Raw genomic sequence first — 19,094 nt, 5'->3', positions numbered from 1 at the left:
TCACTGTAGAGGACCTGAACCCCACGGTCCTTTATACCAGTCTCTCAGCCACACTACCTCACTGTAGAGGACCTGAACCCCACGGTCCTTTATACCAGTCTCTCAGCCACACTACCTCACTGTAGAGGACCTGAACCCCACGGTCCTTTAGACCAGTCTCTCAGCCACACTACCTCACTGTAGAGGACCTGAACCCCACGGTCCTTTAGACCAGTCTCTCAGCCACACTACCTCACTGTAGAGGACCTGAACCCCACGGTCCTTTAGACCAGTCTCTCAGCCACACTACCTCACTGTAGAGGACCTGAACCCCACGGTCCTTTAGACCAGTCTCTCAGCCACACTACCTCACTGTAGAGGACCTGAACCCCACGGTCCTTTATACCAGTCTCTCAGCCACACTACCTCACTGTAGAGGACCTGAACCCCACGGTCCTTTATACCAGTCTCTCAGCCACACTACCTCACTGTAGAGGACCTGAACCCCACGGTCCTTTAGACCAGTCTCTCAGCCACACTACCTCACTGTAGAGGACCTGAACCCCACGGTCCTTTATACCAGTCTCTCAGCCACACTACCTCACTGTAGAGGAACTGAACCCCACGGTCCTTTAGACCAGTCTCTCAGCCACACTACCTCACTGTAGAGGAACTGAACCCCACGGTCCTTTATACCAGTCTCTCAGCCACACTACCTCACTGTAGAGGACCTGAACCCCACGGTCCTTTAGACCAGTCTCTCAGCCACACTACCTCACTGTAGAGGACCTGAACCTCACGGTCCTTTAGACCAGTCTCTCAGCCATACTACCTCACTGTAGAGGAACTGAACCCCACGGTCCTTTAGACCAGTCTCTCAGCCACACTACCTCACTGTAGAGGACCTGAACCCCACGGTCCTTTAGACCAGTCTCTCAGCCACACTACCTCACTGTAGAGGACCTGAACCCCACGGTCCTTTAGACCAGTCTCTCAGCCACACTACCTCACTGTAGAGGACCTGAACCCCACGGTCCTTTATACCAGTCTCTCAGCCACACTACCTCACTGTAGAGGAACTGAAACCCACGGTCCTTTAGACCAGTCTCTCAGCCACACTACCTCACTGTAGAGGACCTGAACCCCACGGTCCTTTATACCAGTCTCTCAGCCACACTACCTCACTGTAGAGGAACTGAACCCCACGGTCCTTTAGACCAGTCTCTCAGCCACACTACCTCACTGTAGAGGAACTGAACCCCACGGTCCTTTAGACCAGTCTCTCAGCCACACTACCTCACTGTAGAGGAACTGAACCCCACGGTCCTTTATACCAGTCTCTCAGCCACACTACCTCACTGTAGAGGACCTGAACCCCACGGTCCTTTATACCAGTCTCTCAGCCACACTACCTCACTGTAGAGGACCTGAACCCCACGGTCCTTTAGACCAGTCTCTCAGCCACACTACCTCACTGTAGAGGACCTGAACCCCACGGTCCTTTACACCAGTCTCTCAGCCACACTACCTCACTGTAGAGGAACTGACCCCCACGGTCCTTTATACCAGTCTCTCAGCCACACTACCTCACTGTAGAGGACCTGAACCCTACGGTCCTTTATACCAGTCTCTCAGCCACACTACCTCACTGTAGAGGACCTGAACCCCACGGTCCTTTAGACCAGTCTCTCAGCCACACTACCTCACTGTAGAGGAACTGAACCCCACGGTCCTTTATACCAGTCTCTCAGCCACACTACCTCACTGTAGAGGAACTGAACCCCACGGTCCTTTATACCAGTCTCTCAGCCACACTACCTCACTGTAGAGGAACTGAACCCCACGGTCCTTTAGACCAGTCTCTCAGCCACACTACCTCACTGTAGAGGAACTGAACCCCACGGTCCTTTAGACCAGTCTCTCAGCCACACTACCTCACTGTAGAGGAACTGAACCCCACGGTCCTTTATACCAGTCTCTCAGCCACACTACCTCACTGTAGAGGACCTGAACCCCACGGTCCTTTAGACCAGTCTCTCAGCCACACTACCTCACTGTAGAGGACCTGAACCCCACGGTCCTTTATACCAGTCTCTCAGCCACACTACCTCACTGTAGAGGACCTGAACCCCACGGTCCTTTAGACCAGTCTCTCAGCCACACTACCTCACTGTAGAGGAACTGAACCCCACGGTCCTCTATACCAGTCTCTCATCCACACTACCTCACTGTAGAGGACCTGAACCCCACGGCCCTTTAGACCAGTCTCTCAGCCACACTACCTCACTGTAGAGGAACTGAACCCCACTGTCCTTTATACCAGTCTCTCAGCCACACTACCTCACTGTAGAGGACCTGAACCCCACGGTCCTCTATACCAGTCTCTCATCCACACTACCTCACTGTAGAGGACCTGAACCCCACGGTCCTTTAGACCAGTCTCTCAGCCACACTACCTCACTGTAGAGGACCTGAACCCCACGGTCCTTTATACCAGTCTCTCAGCCACACTACCTCACTGTAGAGGACCTGAACCCCACGGTCCTTTAGACCTGTCTCTCAGCCACACTACCTCACTGTAGAGGACCTGAACCCCACGGTCCTCTATACCTGTCTCTCAGCCACACTACCTCACTGTAGAGGAACTGAACCCCACGGTCCTTTAGTCCAGTCTCTCAGCCACACTACCTCACTGTAGAGGACCTGAACCCCACGGTCCTTTAGACCAGTCTCTCAGCCACACTACCTCACTGTAGAGGACCTGAACCCCACGGTCCTTTATACCAGTCTCTCAGCCACACTACCTCACTGTAGAGGACCTGAACCCCACGGTCCTTTAGACCAGTCTCTCAGCCACACTACCTCACTGTAGAGGAACTGAACCCCACGGTCCTTTAGACCAGTCTCTCAGCCACACTACCTCACTGTAGAGGAACTGAACCCCACGGTCCTTTAGACCAGTCTCTCAGCCACACTACCTCACTGTAGAGGAACTGAACCCCACGGTCCTTTATACCAGTCTCTCATCCACACTACCTCACTGTAGAGGACCTGAACCCCACGGCCCTTTAGACCAGTCTCTCAGCCACACTACCTCACTGTAGAGGAACTGAACCCCACTGTCCTTTATACCAGTCTCTCAGCCACACTACCTCACTGTAGAGGACCTGAACCCCACGGTCCTCTATACCAGTCTCTCATCCACACTACCTCACTGTAGAGGACCTGAACCCCACGGTCCTTTAGACCAGTCTCTCAGCCACACTACCTCACTGTAGAGGACCTGAACCCCACGGTCCTTTATACCAGTCTCTCAGCCACACTACCTCACTGTAGAGGACCTGAACCCCACGGTCCTTTATACCAGTCTCTCAGCCACACTACCTCACTGTAGAGGACCTGAACCCCACGGTCCTTTAGACCTGTCTCTCAGCCACACTACCTCACTGTAGAGGACCTGAACCCCACGGTCCTCTATACCTGTCTCTCAGCCACACTACCTCACTGTAGAGGAACTGAACCCCACGGTCCTTTAGTCCAGTCTCTCAGCCACACTACCTCACTGTAGAGGACCTGAACCCCACGGTCCTTTAGACCAGTCTCTCAGCCACACTACCTCACTGTAGAGGACCTGAACCCCACGGTCCTTTAGACCAGTCTCTCAGCCACACTACCTCACTGTAGAGGAACTGAACCCCACGGTCCTTTAGACCAGTCTCTCAGCCACACTACCTCACTGTAGAGGAACTGAACCCCACGGTCCTTTATACCAGTCTCTCAGCCACACTACCTCACTGTAGAGGAACTGAACCCCACGGTCCTTTAGACCAGTCTCTCAGCCACACTACCTCACTGTAGAGGACCTGAACCCCACGGTCCTTTAGACGAGTCTCTCAGCCACACTACCTCACTGTAGAGGAACTGAACCCCACGGTCCTTTAGACCAGTCTCTCAGCCACACTACCTCACTGTAGAGGACCTGAACCCCACGGTCCTTTAGACCAGTCTCTCAGCCACACTACCTCACTGTAGAGGAACTGAACCCCACGGTCCTTTATACCAGTCTCTCAGCCACACTACCTCACTGTAGAGGACCTGAACCCCACGGTCCTTTAGACGAGTCTCTCAGCCACAATACCTCACTGTAGAGGACCTGAACCCCACGGTCCTTTATACCAGTCTCTCAGCCACACTACCTCACTGTAGAGGACCTGAACCCCACGGTCCTTTAGACCAGTCTCTCAGCCACACTACCTCACTGTAGAGGACCTGAACCCCACGGTCCTTTATACCAGTCTCTCAGCCACACTACCTCACTGTAGAGGAACTGAACCCCACGGTCCTTTATACCAGTCTCTCAGCCACACTACCTCACTGTAGAGGAACTGAACCCCACGGTCCTTTATACCAGTCTCTCAGCCACACTACCCCACTGTAGAGGACCTGAACCCCACGGTCCTTTAGACCAGTCTCTCAGCCACACTACCTCACTGTAGAGGACCTGAACCCCACGGTCCTTTATACCAGTCTCTCAGCCACACTACCTCACTGTAGAGGAACTGAACCCCACGGTCCTTTAGACCAGTCTCTCAGCCACACTACCTCACTGTAGAGGAACTGAACCCCACGGTCCTTTAGACCAGTCTCTCAGCCACACTACCTCACTGTAGAGGAACTGAACCCCACGGTCCTTTATACCAGTCTCTCAGCCACACTACCTCACTGTAGAGGAACTGAACCCCACGGTCCTTTATACCAGTCTCTCAGCCACACTACCTCACTGTAGAGGACCTGAACCCCACGGTCCTTTATACCAGTCTCTCAGCCACACTACCTCACTGTAGAGGAACTGAACCCCACGGTCCTTTAGACCAGTCTCTCAGCCACACTACCTCACTGTAGAGGAACTGAACCCCACGGTCCTTTATACCAGTCTCTCAGCCACACTACCTCACTGTAGAGGACCTGAACCCCACGGTCCTTTATACCAGTCTCTCAGCCACACTACCTCACTGTAGAGGAACTGACCCCCACGGTCCTTTAGACCAGTCTCTCAGCCACACTACCTCACTGTAGAGGACCTGAACCCCACGGTCCTTTAGACCAGTCTCTCAGCCACACTACCTCACTGTAGAGGAACTGAACCCCACGGTCCTTTATACCAGTCTCTCAGCAAACTACCTCACTGTAGAGGACCTGAACCCCACGGTCCTTTATACCAGTCTCTCAGCCACACTACCTCACTGTAGAGGACCTGAACCCCACGGTCCTTTATACCAGTCTCTCAGCCACACTACCTCACTGTAGAGGAACTGAACCCCACGGTCCTTTAGACCAGTCTCTCAGCCACACTACCTCACTGTAGAGGACCTGAACCCCACGGTCCTTTATACCAGTCTCTCAGCCACACTACCTCACTGTAGAGGACCTGAACCCCACGGTCCTCTATACCAGTCTCTCAGCCACACTACCTCACTGTAGAGGACCTGAACCCCACGGTCCTTTATACCAGTCTCTCAGCCACACTACCTCACTGTAGAGGAACTGAACCCCACGGTCCTCTATACCAGTCTCTCAGCCACACTACCTCACTGTAGAGGAACTGAACCCCACGGTCCTTTAGACCAGTCTCTCAGCCACACTACCTCACTGTAGAGGACCTGAACCCCACGGTCCTTTAGACCAGTCTCTCAGCCACACTACCTCACTGTAGAGGACCTGAACCCCACGGTCCTTTAGACCAGTCTCTCAGCCACACTACCTCACTGTAGAGGAACTGAACCCCACGGTCCTTTAGACCAGTCTCTCAGCCACACTACCTCACTGTAGAGGAACTGAACCCCACGGTCCTTTAGACCAGTCTCTCAGCCACACTACCTCACTGTAGAGGACCTGAACCCCACGGTCCTTTATACCAGTCTCTCAGCCACACTACCTCACTGTAGAGGAACTGAACCCCACGGTCCTTTAGACCAGTCTCTCAGCCACACTACCTCACTGTAGAGGACCTGAACCCCACGGTCCTTTAGACCAGTCTCTCAGCCACACTACCTCACTGTAGAGGACCTGAACCCCACGGTCCTTTATACCAGTCTCTCAGCCACACTACCTCACTGTAGAGGAACTGAACCCCACGGTCCTTTAGACCAGTCTCTCAGCCACACTACCTCACTGTAGAGGAACTGAACCCCACGGTCCTTTAGACCAGTCTCTCTGCCACACTACCTCACTGTAGAGGACCTGAACCCCACGGTCCTTTAGACCAGTCTCTCAGCCACACTACCTCACTGTAGAGGACCTGAACCCCACGGTCCTTTAGACCAGTCTCTCAGCCACACTACCTCACTGTAGAGGAACTGAACCCCACGGTCCTTTAGACCAGTCTCTCAGCCACACTACCTCACTGTAGAGGACCTGAAGTAAAGACAGTCGGGGCGGCGAGGGTCCCCGCACCAGAGGCGCCACCAAAATGGGGTGTGCCAGAGGTGGATCGGGGTCTACGTCCCGCACCACAGACGCCACTGCGGATAGATGCCCACCCAGACCCTCCCCTATAGGTTCAGGTTTTGCGGCCGGAGTCCGCACCTTTGGGTGGGGTACTGTCTTCCCTGACCTTCGAGAGACTTTTTATTTTGGTTTGGTCAGAGTGTGCACACTACAGGGATAAGAGAGAGTGAAGGAGTGTACACTACAGGGATAAGAGAGAGTGATGGAGTGTACACTACAGGGATAAGGGAGAGTGAAGGAGTGTACACTACAGGGATAAGAGAGAGTGATGGAGTGTACACTACAGGGATAAGAGAGAGTGATGGAGTGTACACTACAGGGATAAGGGAGAGTGATGGAGTGTACACTACAGGGATAAGGGAGAGTGATGGAGTGTACACTACAGGGATAAGAGAGAGTGAAGGAGTGTACACTACAGGGATAAGAGAGAGTGATGGAGTGTACACTTCCCTTGATAAGAGAGAGTGAAGGAGTGTACACTACAGGGATAAGGGAGAGTGATGGAGTGTACACTCCAGGGATAAGAGAGAGTGAAGGAGTGTACACTACAGGGATAAGAGAGAGTGATGGAGTGTACACTACAGGGATAAGAGAGAGTGAAGGAGTGTACACTACAGGGATAAGAGAGAGTGATGGAGTGTACACTTCCCTTGATAAGAGAGAGTGAAGGAGTGTACACTTCAGGGATAGTGATGGAGTGAGAGAGTGATGGAGTGTACACTACAGGGATAAGAGAGAGTGAAGGAGTGTACACTACAGGGATAAGAGAGAGTGAAGGAGTGTACACTACAGGGATAAGAGAGATTGAAGGAGTGTACAATACAGGGATAAGAGAGAAGGTAGAAACAGAGTTGGTTCTTACCTCTGATGGGAGAGTCTGTCTGAGTCTCTCTCTTCCTCTGTCCGTCCACAGGCTCTGTCGCTCTCCTCTTCCTCCTTCCGTCCACAGGCTCTGTCGCTCTCCTCTTCCTCCTTCTGTCCACAGGCTCTGTCGATCCCATCTTCCTCTGTCCGTCCACAGGCTCTGTCGCTCTCCTCTTCCTCCTTCCGTCCACAGGCTCTGTCGCTCTCCTCTTCCTCCTTCCGTCCACAGGCTCTGTCGCTCTCCTCTTCCTCCTTCTGTCCACAGGCTCTGTCGATCCCCTCTTCCTCCTTCCGTCACCAGCCTCTGTCGATGCCATCTTCCTCTGTCTGTCACCAGGCTCTGTCTCTCTCTTCCTCTGTCCGTCACCAAGCTCTGTCAGGGACAACATCAAAGAGGACACTGTTGTTTCAATCAACCAATCAACCAACTGTTGCTGACGTCATACCTCTATATGAGAGGGCCGTTGTGAGTGCAGGCTTCTGCCACAGCCAAGCAGAAACAACAGCTTATTTAAGTCTTTATTAATTATTTTTATTTTTTGTTTTATTTCACCTTTATTTAACCAGGTAAGTAGGTAAGTAGAGAACACCTTTATTTAACCAGGTAGGTAGGTAAGTAGAGAACACCTTTATTTAACCAGGTAGGTAAGTAGAGAACACCTTTATTTAACCAGGTAGGTAAGTAGAGAACAGGTTCTCATTGACAATTGCGACCTGGCCAAGATAAAGCAAAGCAGTTCGACACACAACGACACAGAGTTACACAAGGAGTAAAACAAACATACAGTCAATAATACAGTATAAACAAGTCTATATACGATGTGAGCAAATGAGGTGAGATAAGGGAGGTAAAGGCAAAAAAAGGCCATGGTGGCAAAGTAAATACAATACAGTGCCTTGCGAAAGTATTCGGCCCCCTTGAACTTCGCGACCTTTTGCCACATTTCAGGCTTCAAACATAAAGATATAAAACTGTATTTTTTTGTGAAGAATCAACAACAAGTGGGACACAATCATGAAGTGGAACGACATTTATTGGATATTTCAAACTTTTTTAACAAATCAAAAACTGAAAAATTGGGCGTGCAAAATTATTCAGCCCCCTTAAGTTAATACTTTGTAGCGCCACCTTTTGCTGCGATTACTGCTGTAAGTCGCTTGGGGTATGTCTCTATCAGTTTTGCACATTGAGAGACTGAAATTTTTTCCCATTCCTCCTTGCAAAACAGCTCGAGCTCAGTGAGGTTGGATGGAGAGCATTTGTGAACAGCAGTTTTTTCAGGTCTTGACGACTTTCGTCAAGGATTGGTAGGATGGTCAGTTTTACGAGGGTATGTTTGGCAGCATGAGTGAAGGATGCTTTTTTACGAAATATGAAGCCAATTCTAGATTCTAGATTTAATTTTGGATTGGAGATGTTTAATATGAGTCCGGAAGGAGTGTTGTATGGCATTGAAGCTCGTCTGGAGGTTAGTTAACACAGTGTCCAAAGAAGGGCCAGAAGTATACAGAATGGTGTCGTCTGCGTAGAGGTGGATCAGAGACTCACCAGCAGCAAGAGCGACATCATTGATGTATATAGAGAAGAGAGTTGGCCCAAGAATTGAACCCTGTGGCACCCCCATAGAGACTGCCAGAGGCCCGGACAACATTCCCTCCGATTTGACACACTGAACTCTATCAGAGAAGTAGTTGGTGAACCAGGCGAGGCAGTCATTTGAAAAACCAAGGCTGTCCAGTCTGCCGATGAGGATGTGGTGATTGACAGAGTGGAAAGCCTTGGCCAGATCAATGAATAAGGCTGCACAGTATTGTCTCTTATCGATGGCGGTTATGATAATGTTTAGGACTTTGAGCGTGGCTGAGGTGCACCCATGACCAGCTCTGAAACCAGATTGCATAGCGGAGAAGGTATGGTGGGATTCAAAATGGTTGGTAATCTGTTTATTAACTTGGCTTTAGAAGACCTTAGAAAGGCAGGGCAGGATAGATATAGGTCTGTAGCAGTTTGGGTCAAGAGTGTCTCCCCCTTTGAAGAGGGGGATGTCCGCGGCTGCTTTCCAATCTTTGGGAAACTCAGACGACACGAAAGAGAGGTTGAACAGGCTAGTAATAGGGGTGGCAACAATTTCAGCTGATAATTTTTGAAAGAAATGGTCCAGATTGTCTAGCCCGGCTGATTTGTAGGGGTCCAGATTTTGCAGCTCTTTCAGAACATCAGCTGACTGGATTTGGGAGAAGGAGAAATGGGGAAGGCTTGGGCGAGTTGCTGTGGGGGGTGCAGTGTTGTTGACCGGGGTAGGAGTAGCCAGGTGGAAAGCATGGCCAGCCGTAGAAAAATGCTTATTGAAATTCTCAATTATGGTGGATTTATCAGTGGTGACTGTGTTTCCTATCTTCAGAGCAGTGGGCAGCTGGAAGGAGGTGTTCTTGTTCTCCATGGACTTTACAGTGTCCCAGAATTTTTTTTGAGTTAGTGTTTCAGGAAGCAAATTTCTGCTTGAAAGAGCCTTGGCTTCTCTAACTGCCTGTGTATATTGGTTTCTAACTTCCCTGAACTGCTGCATATCACGGGGGTGCGAGTGCAGAACGCCATAGGATGTTTTTTGTGCTGGTTAAGGGCAGTCAGGTTTGGAGGGAACCAAAGGCTATATCTGTTCTTGGTTCTAACTTTCTTGAATGGGGCATGTTTATTTAAGATGGTGAGGAAGCCATTTAAAAAAATAATAATAATAATAATAATAATAATAATAATGAGTCAAGCAGCAACAACAAGTTTATTAAAGTCTTTAATACGCCAAGCCTTTTATATCTGAATGAGGCGCGTTTACCTCTCTGTGTCTTGCAGTTCTGTTTCTGGTCGCCTGGCTCGGCCACAGCTGTCGGTATGGCAACCTCACCTACACACCACACCAGACAGAGGAAGTGAGAGAGTTGACCCTGGGACCTGGCATCACCGGGTATAGAAACACAACCGCTAGAACAGACAGACGGCGTCACCGGGTATAGAAACACAACCACTAGAACAGACAGATGGCGTCACCGGGTATAGAAACACAACCACTAGAACAGACAGACGGCATCATAGCAACACAACCACGAGAACAGACAGACGGCATCATAGCAACACAACGACTAGAAGCACCTGTTCTAAACTCCTTACCAGTTTGTATGTCCACATTAAAGTCCAGGTCAAACAGCGCATCTGAAACGGAGAGAAAAATGCTTTGAGTCAATCAGCCAGTCACTGCGTGTGTGCGTGTGTGTGTGTGTGTGTGTGTGTGTGTGTGTGTGTGTGTGTGTGTGTGTGTGTGTGTGTGTGTGTGGGCGTGGGCGTGGGCGTGTGCGTGCGCATGCGCGTGTGCGTGTGTGTGTGTGTGTACGCGTGCGTGTGCGCGTGTGTGCGTGTGTGTGTGTAACTTACCATTGAAGTCAAAAGGAAAATCCTCGTGTTCCAGAATGCCATCCAGGTCTAATTCTGAGAAACAGGAAGAAAACAGTCAAACAGCCAATCACCTTCCCTGGTTCTGACTAAACAGCCAATCACCTTCCCTGGTTCTGACTAAACAGCCAATCGCCTTCCCTGGTTCTGACTAAACAGACAATCACCTTTCCTGGTTCTGACTAAACAGCCAATCACCATCCCTGGTTCTGACTAAACAGCCAATCACCTTCCCTGGTTCTGACTAAACAGCCAATCGACTTCCCTGGTTCTGACTAAACAGCCAATCACCTTCCCTGGTTCTGACTAAACAGCCAATCACCTTCCCTGGTTCTGACTAAACAGACAATCACCTTCCCTGGTTCTGACTAAACAGACAATCACCTTCCCTGGTTCTGACTAAACAGCCAATCACCTTCCCTGGTTCTGACTAAACAGACAATCACCTTCCCTGGTTCTGACTAAACAGCCAATCACCTTCCCTGGTTCTGACTAAACAGCCAATCACCTTCCCTGGTTCTGACTAAACAGCCAATCACCTTCCCTGGTTCTGACTAAACAGCCAATCACCTTCCCTGGTTCTGACTAAACAGCCAATCATCTTCCCTGGTTCTGACTAAACAGCCAATCACCTTCCCTGGTTCTGACTAAACAGCCAATCACCTTCCCTGGTTCTGACTAAACAGACAATCACCTTCCCTGGTTCTGACTAAACAGCCAATCACCTTCCCTGGTTCTGACTAAACAGACAATCACCTTCCCTGGTTCTGACTAAACAGCCAATCACCTTCCCTGGTTCTGACTAAACAGACAATCACCTTCCCTGGTTCTGACTAAACAGCCAATCACCTTCCCTGGTTCTGACTAAACAGACAATCACCTTCCCTGGTTCTGACTAAACAGCCAATCACCTTCCCTGGTTCTGACTAAACAGACAATCACCTTCCCTGGTTCTGACTAAACAGCCAATCGCCTTCCCTGGTTCTGACTAAACAGACAATCACCTTTCCTGGTTCTGACTAAACAGCCAATCACCTTCCCTGGTTCTGACTAAACAGCCAATCACCTTCCCTGGTTCTGACTAAACAGCCAATCACCTTCCCTGGTTCTGATTAAACAGCCAATCACCTTCCCTGGTTCTGACTAAACAGCCAATCACCTTCCCTGGTTCTGACTAAACAGCCAATCACCTTCCCTGGTTCTGACTAAACAGCCAATCACCTTCCCTGGTTCTGACTAAACAGCCAATCACCTTCCCTGGTTCTGACTAAACAGCCAATCACCTTCCCTGGTTCTGACTAAACAGCCAATCACCTTCCCTGGTTCTGACTAAACAGCCAATCACCTTCCCTGGTTCTGACTAAACAGCCAATCACCTTCCCTGGTTCTGACTAAACAGCCAATCACCTTCCCTGGTTCTGACTAAACAGCCAATCACCTTCCCTGGTTCTGACTAAACAGCCAATCACCTTCCCTGGTTCTGACTAAACAGCCAATCACCTTCCCTGGTTCTGACTAAACAGCCAATCACCTTCCCTGGTTCTGACTAAACAGACAATCACCTTCCCTGGTTCTGACTAAACAGCCAATCACCTTCCCTGGTTCTGACTAAACAGACAATCACCTTCCCTGGTTCTGACTAAACAGCCAATCACCTTCCCTGGTTCTGACTAAACAGACAATCACCTTCCCTGGTTCTGACTAAACAGCCAATCACCTTCCCTGGTTCTGACTAAACAGACAATCACCTTCCCTGGTTCTGACTAAACAGCCAATCGCCTTCCCTGGTTCTGACTAAACAGACAATCACCTTTCCTGGTTCTGACTAAACAGCCAATCACCATCCCTGGTTCTGACTAAACAGCCAATCACCTTCCCTGGTTCTGACTAAACAGCCAATCGACTTCCCTGGTTCTGATTAAACAGCCAATCACCTTCCCTGGTTCTGACTAAACATCCAATCACCTTCCCTGGCTGTGACTAAACAGCCAATCATCTTCCCTGGTTCTGACTAAACAGCCAATCATCTTCCCTGGTTCTGACTAAACAGCCAATCACCTTCCCTGGTTCTGACTAAACAGCCAATCACCTTCCCTGGTTCTGACTAAACAGCCAATCACCTTCCCTGGCTGTGACTAAACAGCCAATCATCTTCCCTGGTTCTGACTAAACAGCCAATCACCTTCCCTGGTTCTGACTAAACAGCCAATCACCTTCCCGGCTGTGACTAAACAGCCAATCACCTTCCCTGGTTCTGACTAAACAGCCAATCACCTTCCCTGGTTCTGACTAAACAGCCAATCACCTTCCCTGGTTCTGACTAAACAGCCAATCGCCTTCCCTGGTTCTGAGAAGAGGAATATTGGGAAAGGGAGACAGGAAGGTGGATTTATCAGGAGGAATAGAGGAAGAGGAGGAATAGAGGAGGAAGAGGAATATTGGGACAGGGAGACAGGAAGGTGGATTTATCAGGAGGAATAGAGGAAGAGGAGGAATAGAGGAGGAAGAAGAATAGTGGGACAGGGAGACAGGAAGGTGGATTACTGGAGGAGGAATAGAGGAGGAAGAGGAATATTGGGACAGGGAGACAGGAAGGTGGATTACTGGAGGAGGAATAGAGGAGGAAGAGGAATATTGGGACAGGGAGACAGGAAAGTGGATTTATCAGGAGGAATAGAGGAGGAAGAGGAATATTGGGACAGGGAGACAGGAAAGTGGATTTATCAGGAGGAATAGAGGAGGAAGAGGAATATTGGGACAGGGAGACAGGAAAGTGGATTTATCAGGAGGAATAGAGGAGGAAGAGGAATATTGGGACAGGGAGACAGGAAGGTGGATTTATCAGGAGGAATAGAGGAGGAAGAGGAATATTGGGACAGGGAGACAGGAAGGTGGATTTATCAGGAGGAATAGAGGAAGAGGAGGAATAGAGGAGGAAGAAGAATAGTGGGACAGGGAGACAGGAAGGTGGATTACTGGAGGAGGAATAGAAGGGAGAAGAGGAATAGTGGGACAGGGAGACAGGAAGGTGGATTTATCAGGAGGAATAGAGGAAGAGGAGGAATAGAAGGGAGAAGAGGAATATTGGGACAGGGAGACAGGAAGGTGGATTTCTGGAGGAGGAATAGAGGAGGAAGAGGAATATTGGGACAGGGAGACAGGAAGGTGGATTTATCAGGAGGAATAGAGGAGGAGGAGGAATAGAGGAGGAAGAAGAATAGTGGGACAGGGAGACAGGAAGGTGGATTTATCAGGAGGAATAGAGGAGGAGGAGGAATAGAGGAGGAAGAAGAATAGTGGGACAGGGAGACAGGAAGGTGGATTTATCAGGAGGAATAGAGGAAGAGGAGGAATAGAAGGGAGAAGAGGAATATTGGGACAGGGAGACAGGAAGGTGGATTTCTGGAGGAGGAATAGAGGAGGAAGAGGAATATTGGGACAGGGAGACATGAAGGTGGATTACTGGAGGAGGAATAGAAGGGAGAAGAGGAATAGTGGGACAGGGAGACAGGAAGGTGGATTTATCAGGAGGAATAGAGGAAGAGGAGGAATAGAAGGGAGAAGAGGAATATTGGGACAGGGAGACAGGAAGGTGGATTTCTGGAGGAGGAATAGAGGAGGAAGAGGAATATTGGGACAGGGAGACAGGAAGGTGGATTTATCAGGAGGAATAGAGGAGGAGGAGGAATAGAGGAGGAAGAAGAATAGTGGGACAGGGAGACAGGAAGGTGGATTTATCAGGAGGAATAGAGGAGGAGGAGGAATAGAGGAGGAAGAAGAATAGTGGGACAGGGAGACAGGAAGGTGGATTTATCAGGAGGAATAGAGGAAGAGGAGGAATAGAAGGGAGAAGAGGAATATTGGGACAGGGAGACAGGAAGGTGGATTTCTGGAGGAGGAATAGAGGAGGAAGAGGAATATTGGGACAGGGAGACATGAAGGTGGATTACTGGAGGAGGAATAGAAGGGAGAAGAGGAATATTGGGACAGGGAGACAGGAAGGTGGATTTATCAGGAGGAATAGAGGAAGAGGAATATTGGGACAGGGAGACATGAAGGTGGATTTATCAGGAGGAATAGAGGAAGAGGAGGAATAGAAGGGAGAAGAGGAATATTGGGACAGGGCGACAGGAAGGTGGATTTATCAGGAGGAATAGAGGAAGAGGAGGAATAGAGGAGGAGGAGGAATATTGGGACAGGGAGACAGGAAGGTGGATTACTGGAGGAGGAATAGAGTGTTACGGTACAGAGTTGAGGGACTTAACGTCCTCTAATCATGTCCCTTCATCAACACTATGTCCTCTATAGAAGAACAGTTCACTTTATAGGACAGGGTTTGGCTGCAGGGGTTAACAGTATGTGTGTGTGTGTGTGTGTGTGTGTGTGTGTGTGTGTGTGTGTGTGTGTGTGTGTGTGTGTGTGTGTGTGTGTGTGTGTGTGCGTGTGTGTGTGTGAGAGATATGTGGAACTAAACGTTTTGTAATGAACTGTTCCCCTTTATAGAACAGTGTTTCGGGGGGACTGCTGCTGATTGGAGGACGGCTCATAACAATGGCTGGAACGGAGCGAATGGAATGGCATCAAACTGTCAGGATTTGGCCAGGGTTGTTCCGGGTTTTGGTCACTAGATGCCCCCATTGTGCTTTTTGACCTTATGTTTTTTCCCTTGTTCCCCATTATTATTTGCACCTGTGCCTCGTTTCCCCTGATTGTATTTAAACCCTTAGTTTCCCTCAGTTCTGTGCTCTGTGTTTGTATGTTAGCACCCAGCCCTAGTGTTCTGTGTATTCTTGTCGATTCCGGTGGATGCTCTTGTGGAATTCTGTTTTGGTTTTTGAGTATCTCTTGAGGCTTTTTGTGCTATTCCTACCACCTTTTGGATTTGCCATTTTGTATTGAAGGACTTCTCCTTTTTACTTTATTAAATACACCGTCTTAAGTACTGCTGTGTCTGCCTCATCTTCTGGGTTCTGCTGACTATTCGTGGCTCAGTTGGTTAAGTTACTGTTTCTCACTCCGGAGACCCAGGTTCGTAACCGGGTCCTGACACAAACCATGGAAACCATGGAAACCAAGTGTTTGATACCATTCCACCTCGTCCTCCCCAGCCATTACCACAACCCCGTCCTCCCAAATTAAAGTGCCATCAACCTCCTGTGGTGTGTGTGTGTGTGTGTGTGTGTGTGTGTGTGTGTGTGTGTGTGTGTGTGTGTGTGTGTGTGTGTGTGTGTGTGTGTGTGTGTGTGTGTGTGTGTGTGTGTGTGTGTGTGTGCTATCCATACGGAACTACCTGAGCTCTATAACTACCAAGGTAATTGTTGCACGGTTACCTGAGTCCTATAAACTACCAAGGCAATTGTTGCACGGTTACCTGAGTCCTATAAACTACCAAGGCAATTGTTGCACGGTTACCTGAGCTCTATAACTACCAAGGTAATTGTTGCACGGTTACCTGAGTCCTATAAACTACCAAGATAACTTTAGTCAACTCTTGAGTTAAATTCAGGATGACTGGTACCACAAAAGTGGTTCACCCTTTAGGTAATGGCAACGAATCCTTCAGAACAAACCTGCTCTGGGGACAGCTAACAAGGCTAACAGGTGTTGGGGATGAATCAGAATAGTTGGGTAACATAGATAAGATGTTAACAGAGCTAACAGAGCTAACAAAGCTAACAAAGCTAACAGGGTAACATAGCTAACAAGGCTAACAGGGCTAACAGAGCTAACAGGGCTAACAGGGCTAACAGAGCTCACAGGGCTAACAGAGCTAACAGAGCTAACAGAGATAACAGGCTAGTCCAGGGTAACTATATCTCTGTAGATCAGTGTTTAGTCCAGGGTAACTATATCTCTGTAGATCAGTGTTTAGTCCAGGGTAACTATATCTCTGTGTTAGTCCAGGGTAACTATATCTCTGTAGATCAGTGTTTAGTCCAGGGTAACTATATCTCTGTGTTAGTCCAGGGTAACTATATCTCTGTAGATCAGTGTTTAGTCCAGGGTAACTATATCTCTGTGTTAGTCCAGGGTAACTATATCTCTGTAGATCAGTGTTTAGTCCAGGGTAACTATATCTCTGTAGAACAGTGTTTAGTCCAGGGTAACTATATCTCTGTAGATCAGTGTTTAGTCCAGGGTAACTATATCTCTGTGTTAGTCCAGGGTAACTATATCTCTGTAGATCAGTGTTTAGTCCAGGGTAACTATATCTCTGTAGAACAGTGTTTAGTCCAGGGTAACTATATCTCTGTAGATCAGTGTTTAGTCCAGGGTAACTATATCTCTGTGTTAGTCCAGGGTAACTATATCTCTGTGTTAGTCCAGGGTAACTATATCTCTGTAGATCAGTGTTTAGTCCAGGGTAACTATATCTCTGTGTTAGTCCAGGGTAACTATATCTCTGTAGATCAGTGTTTAGTCCAGGGTAACTATATCTATGTAGATCAGTGTTTAGTCCAGGGTAACTATATCTCTGTGTTAGTCCAGGGTAACTATATCTCTGTAGATCAGTGTTTAGTCCAGGGTAACTATATCTCTGTGTTAGTCCAGGGTAACTATATCTCTGTAGATCAGTGTTTAGTCCAGGGTAACTATATCTCTGTAGATCAGTGTTTAGTCCAGGGTAACTATATCTCTGTGTTAGTCCAGGGTAACTATATCTCTGTAGATCAGTGTTTAGTCCAGGGTAACTATATCTCTGTGTTAGTCCAGGGTAACTATATCTCTGTGTTAGTCCAGGGTAACTATATCTCTGTAGATCAGTGTTTAGTCCAGGGTAACTATATATCTGTAGATCAGTGTTTAGTCCAGGGTAACTATATCTCTGTGTTAGTCCAGGGTAACTATATCTCTGTGTTAGTCCAGGGTAACTATATCTCTGTAGATCAGTGTTTAGTCCAGGGTAACTATATCTCTGTGTTAGTCCAGGGTAACTATATCTCTGTGTTAGTCCAGGGTAACTATATCTCTGTAGATCAGTGTTTAGTCCAGGGTAACTATATCTCTGTAGATCAGTGTTTAGTCCAGGGTAACTATATCTCTGTGTTAGTCCAGGGTAACTATATCTCTGTGTTAGTCCAGGGTAACTATATCTCTGTAGATCAGTGTTTAGTCCAGGGTAACTATATCTCTGTGTTAGTCCAGGGTAACTATATCTCTGTAGATCAGTGTTTAGTCCAGGGTAACTATATCTCTGTGTTAGTCCAGGGTAACTATATCTCTGTGTTAGTCCAGGGTAACTATATCTCTGTAGATCAGTGTTTAGTCCAGGGTAACTATATCTCTGTGTTAGTCCAGGGTAACTATATCTCTGTAGATCAGTGTTTAGTCCAGGGTAACTATATCTCTGTAGATCAGTGTTTAGTCCAGGGTAACTATATCTCTGTAGATCAGTGTTTAGTCCAGGGTAACTATATCTCTGTGTTAGTCCAGGGTAACTATATCTCTGTAGATCAGTGTTTAGTCCAGGGTAACTATATCTCTGTAGATCAGTGTTTAGTCCAGGGTAACTATATCTCTGTGTTAGTCCAGGGTAACTATATCTCTGTAGATCAGTGTTTAGTCCAGGGTAACTATATCTCTGTAGATCAGTGTTTAGTCCAGGGTAACTATATCTCTGTAGATCAGTGTTTAGTCCAGGGTAACTATATCTCTGTAGATCAGTGTTTAGTCCAGGGTAACTATATCTCTGTAGATCAGTGTTTAGTCCAGGGTAACTATATCTATGTAGATCAGTGTTTAGTCCAGGGTAACTATATCTCTGTAGATCAGTGTTTAGTCCAGGGTAACTATATCTCTGTAGATCAGTGTTTAGTCCAGGGTAACTATATCTCTGTAGATCAGTGTTTAGTCCAGGGTAACTATATCTCTGTGTTAGTCCAGGGTAACTATATCTCTGTAGATCAGTGTTTAGTCCAGGGTAACTATATCTCTGTGTTAGTCCAGGGTAACTATATCTCTGTAGATCAGTGTTTAGTCCAGGGTAACTATATCTCTGTGTTAGTCCAGGGTAACTATATCTCTGTAGATCAGTGTTTAGTCCAGGGTAACTATATCTCTGTGTTAGTCCAGGGTAACTATATCTCTGTGTTAGTCCAGGGTAACTATATCTCTGTGTTAGTCCAGGGTAACTATATCTCTGTGTTAGTCCAGGGTAACTATATCTCTGTGTTAGTCCAGGGTAACTATATCTATGTAGAACAGTGTTTAGTCCAGGGTAACTATATCTCTGTGTTAGTCCAGGGTAACTATATCTCTGTAGATCAGTGTTTAGTCCAGGGTAACTATATCTCTGTGTTAG

General features: G+C 48.2%; 1 protein-coding gene across 1 annotated transcript in view; it reads right to left on the bottom strand.

Moving 5' to 3' along the window:
- Nucleotides 1-19,094, bottom strand: part of LOC135537389 (MHC class II transactivator-like) — a 77,155-nt gene that overhangs the window by 21,957 nt on the left and 36,104 nt on the right. Inside the window, 4 exon segments of the mRNA XM_064963567.1 lie at nucleotides 7,349-7,723; nucleotides 10,182-10,250; nucleotides 10,514-10,555; nucleotides 10,775-10,828. Coding sequence (XP_064819639.1) covers nucleotides 7,349-7,723; nucleotides 10,182-10,250; nucleotides 10,514-10,555; nucleotides 10,775-10,828 — 540 coding nt within the window.

This window comes from Oncorhynchus masou, unplaced genomic scaffold (assembly GCF_036934945.1).
Source record: "Oncorhynchus masou masou isolate Uvic2021 unplaced genomic scaffold, UVic_Omas_1.1 unplaced_scaffold_761, whole genome shotgun sequence".
NCBI lineage: Eukaryota > Metazoa > Chordata > Actinopteri > Salmoniformes > Salmonidae > Oncorhynchus > Oncorhynchus masou.
Note: the sequence above shows the minus strand (reverse complement) of the source record. Positions and strands in the feature narration are given on the sequence as shown.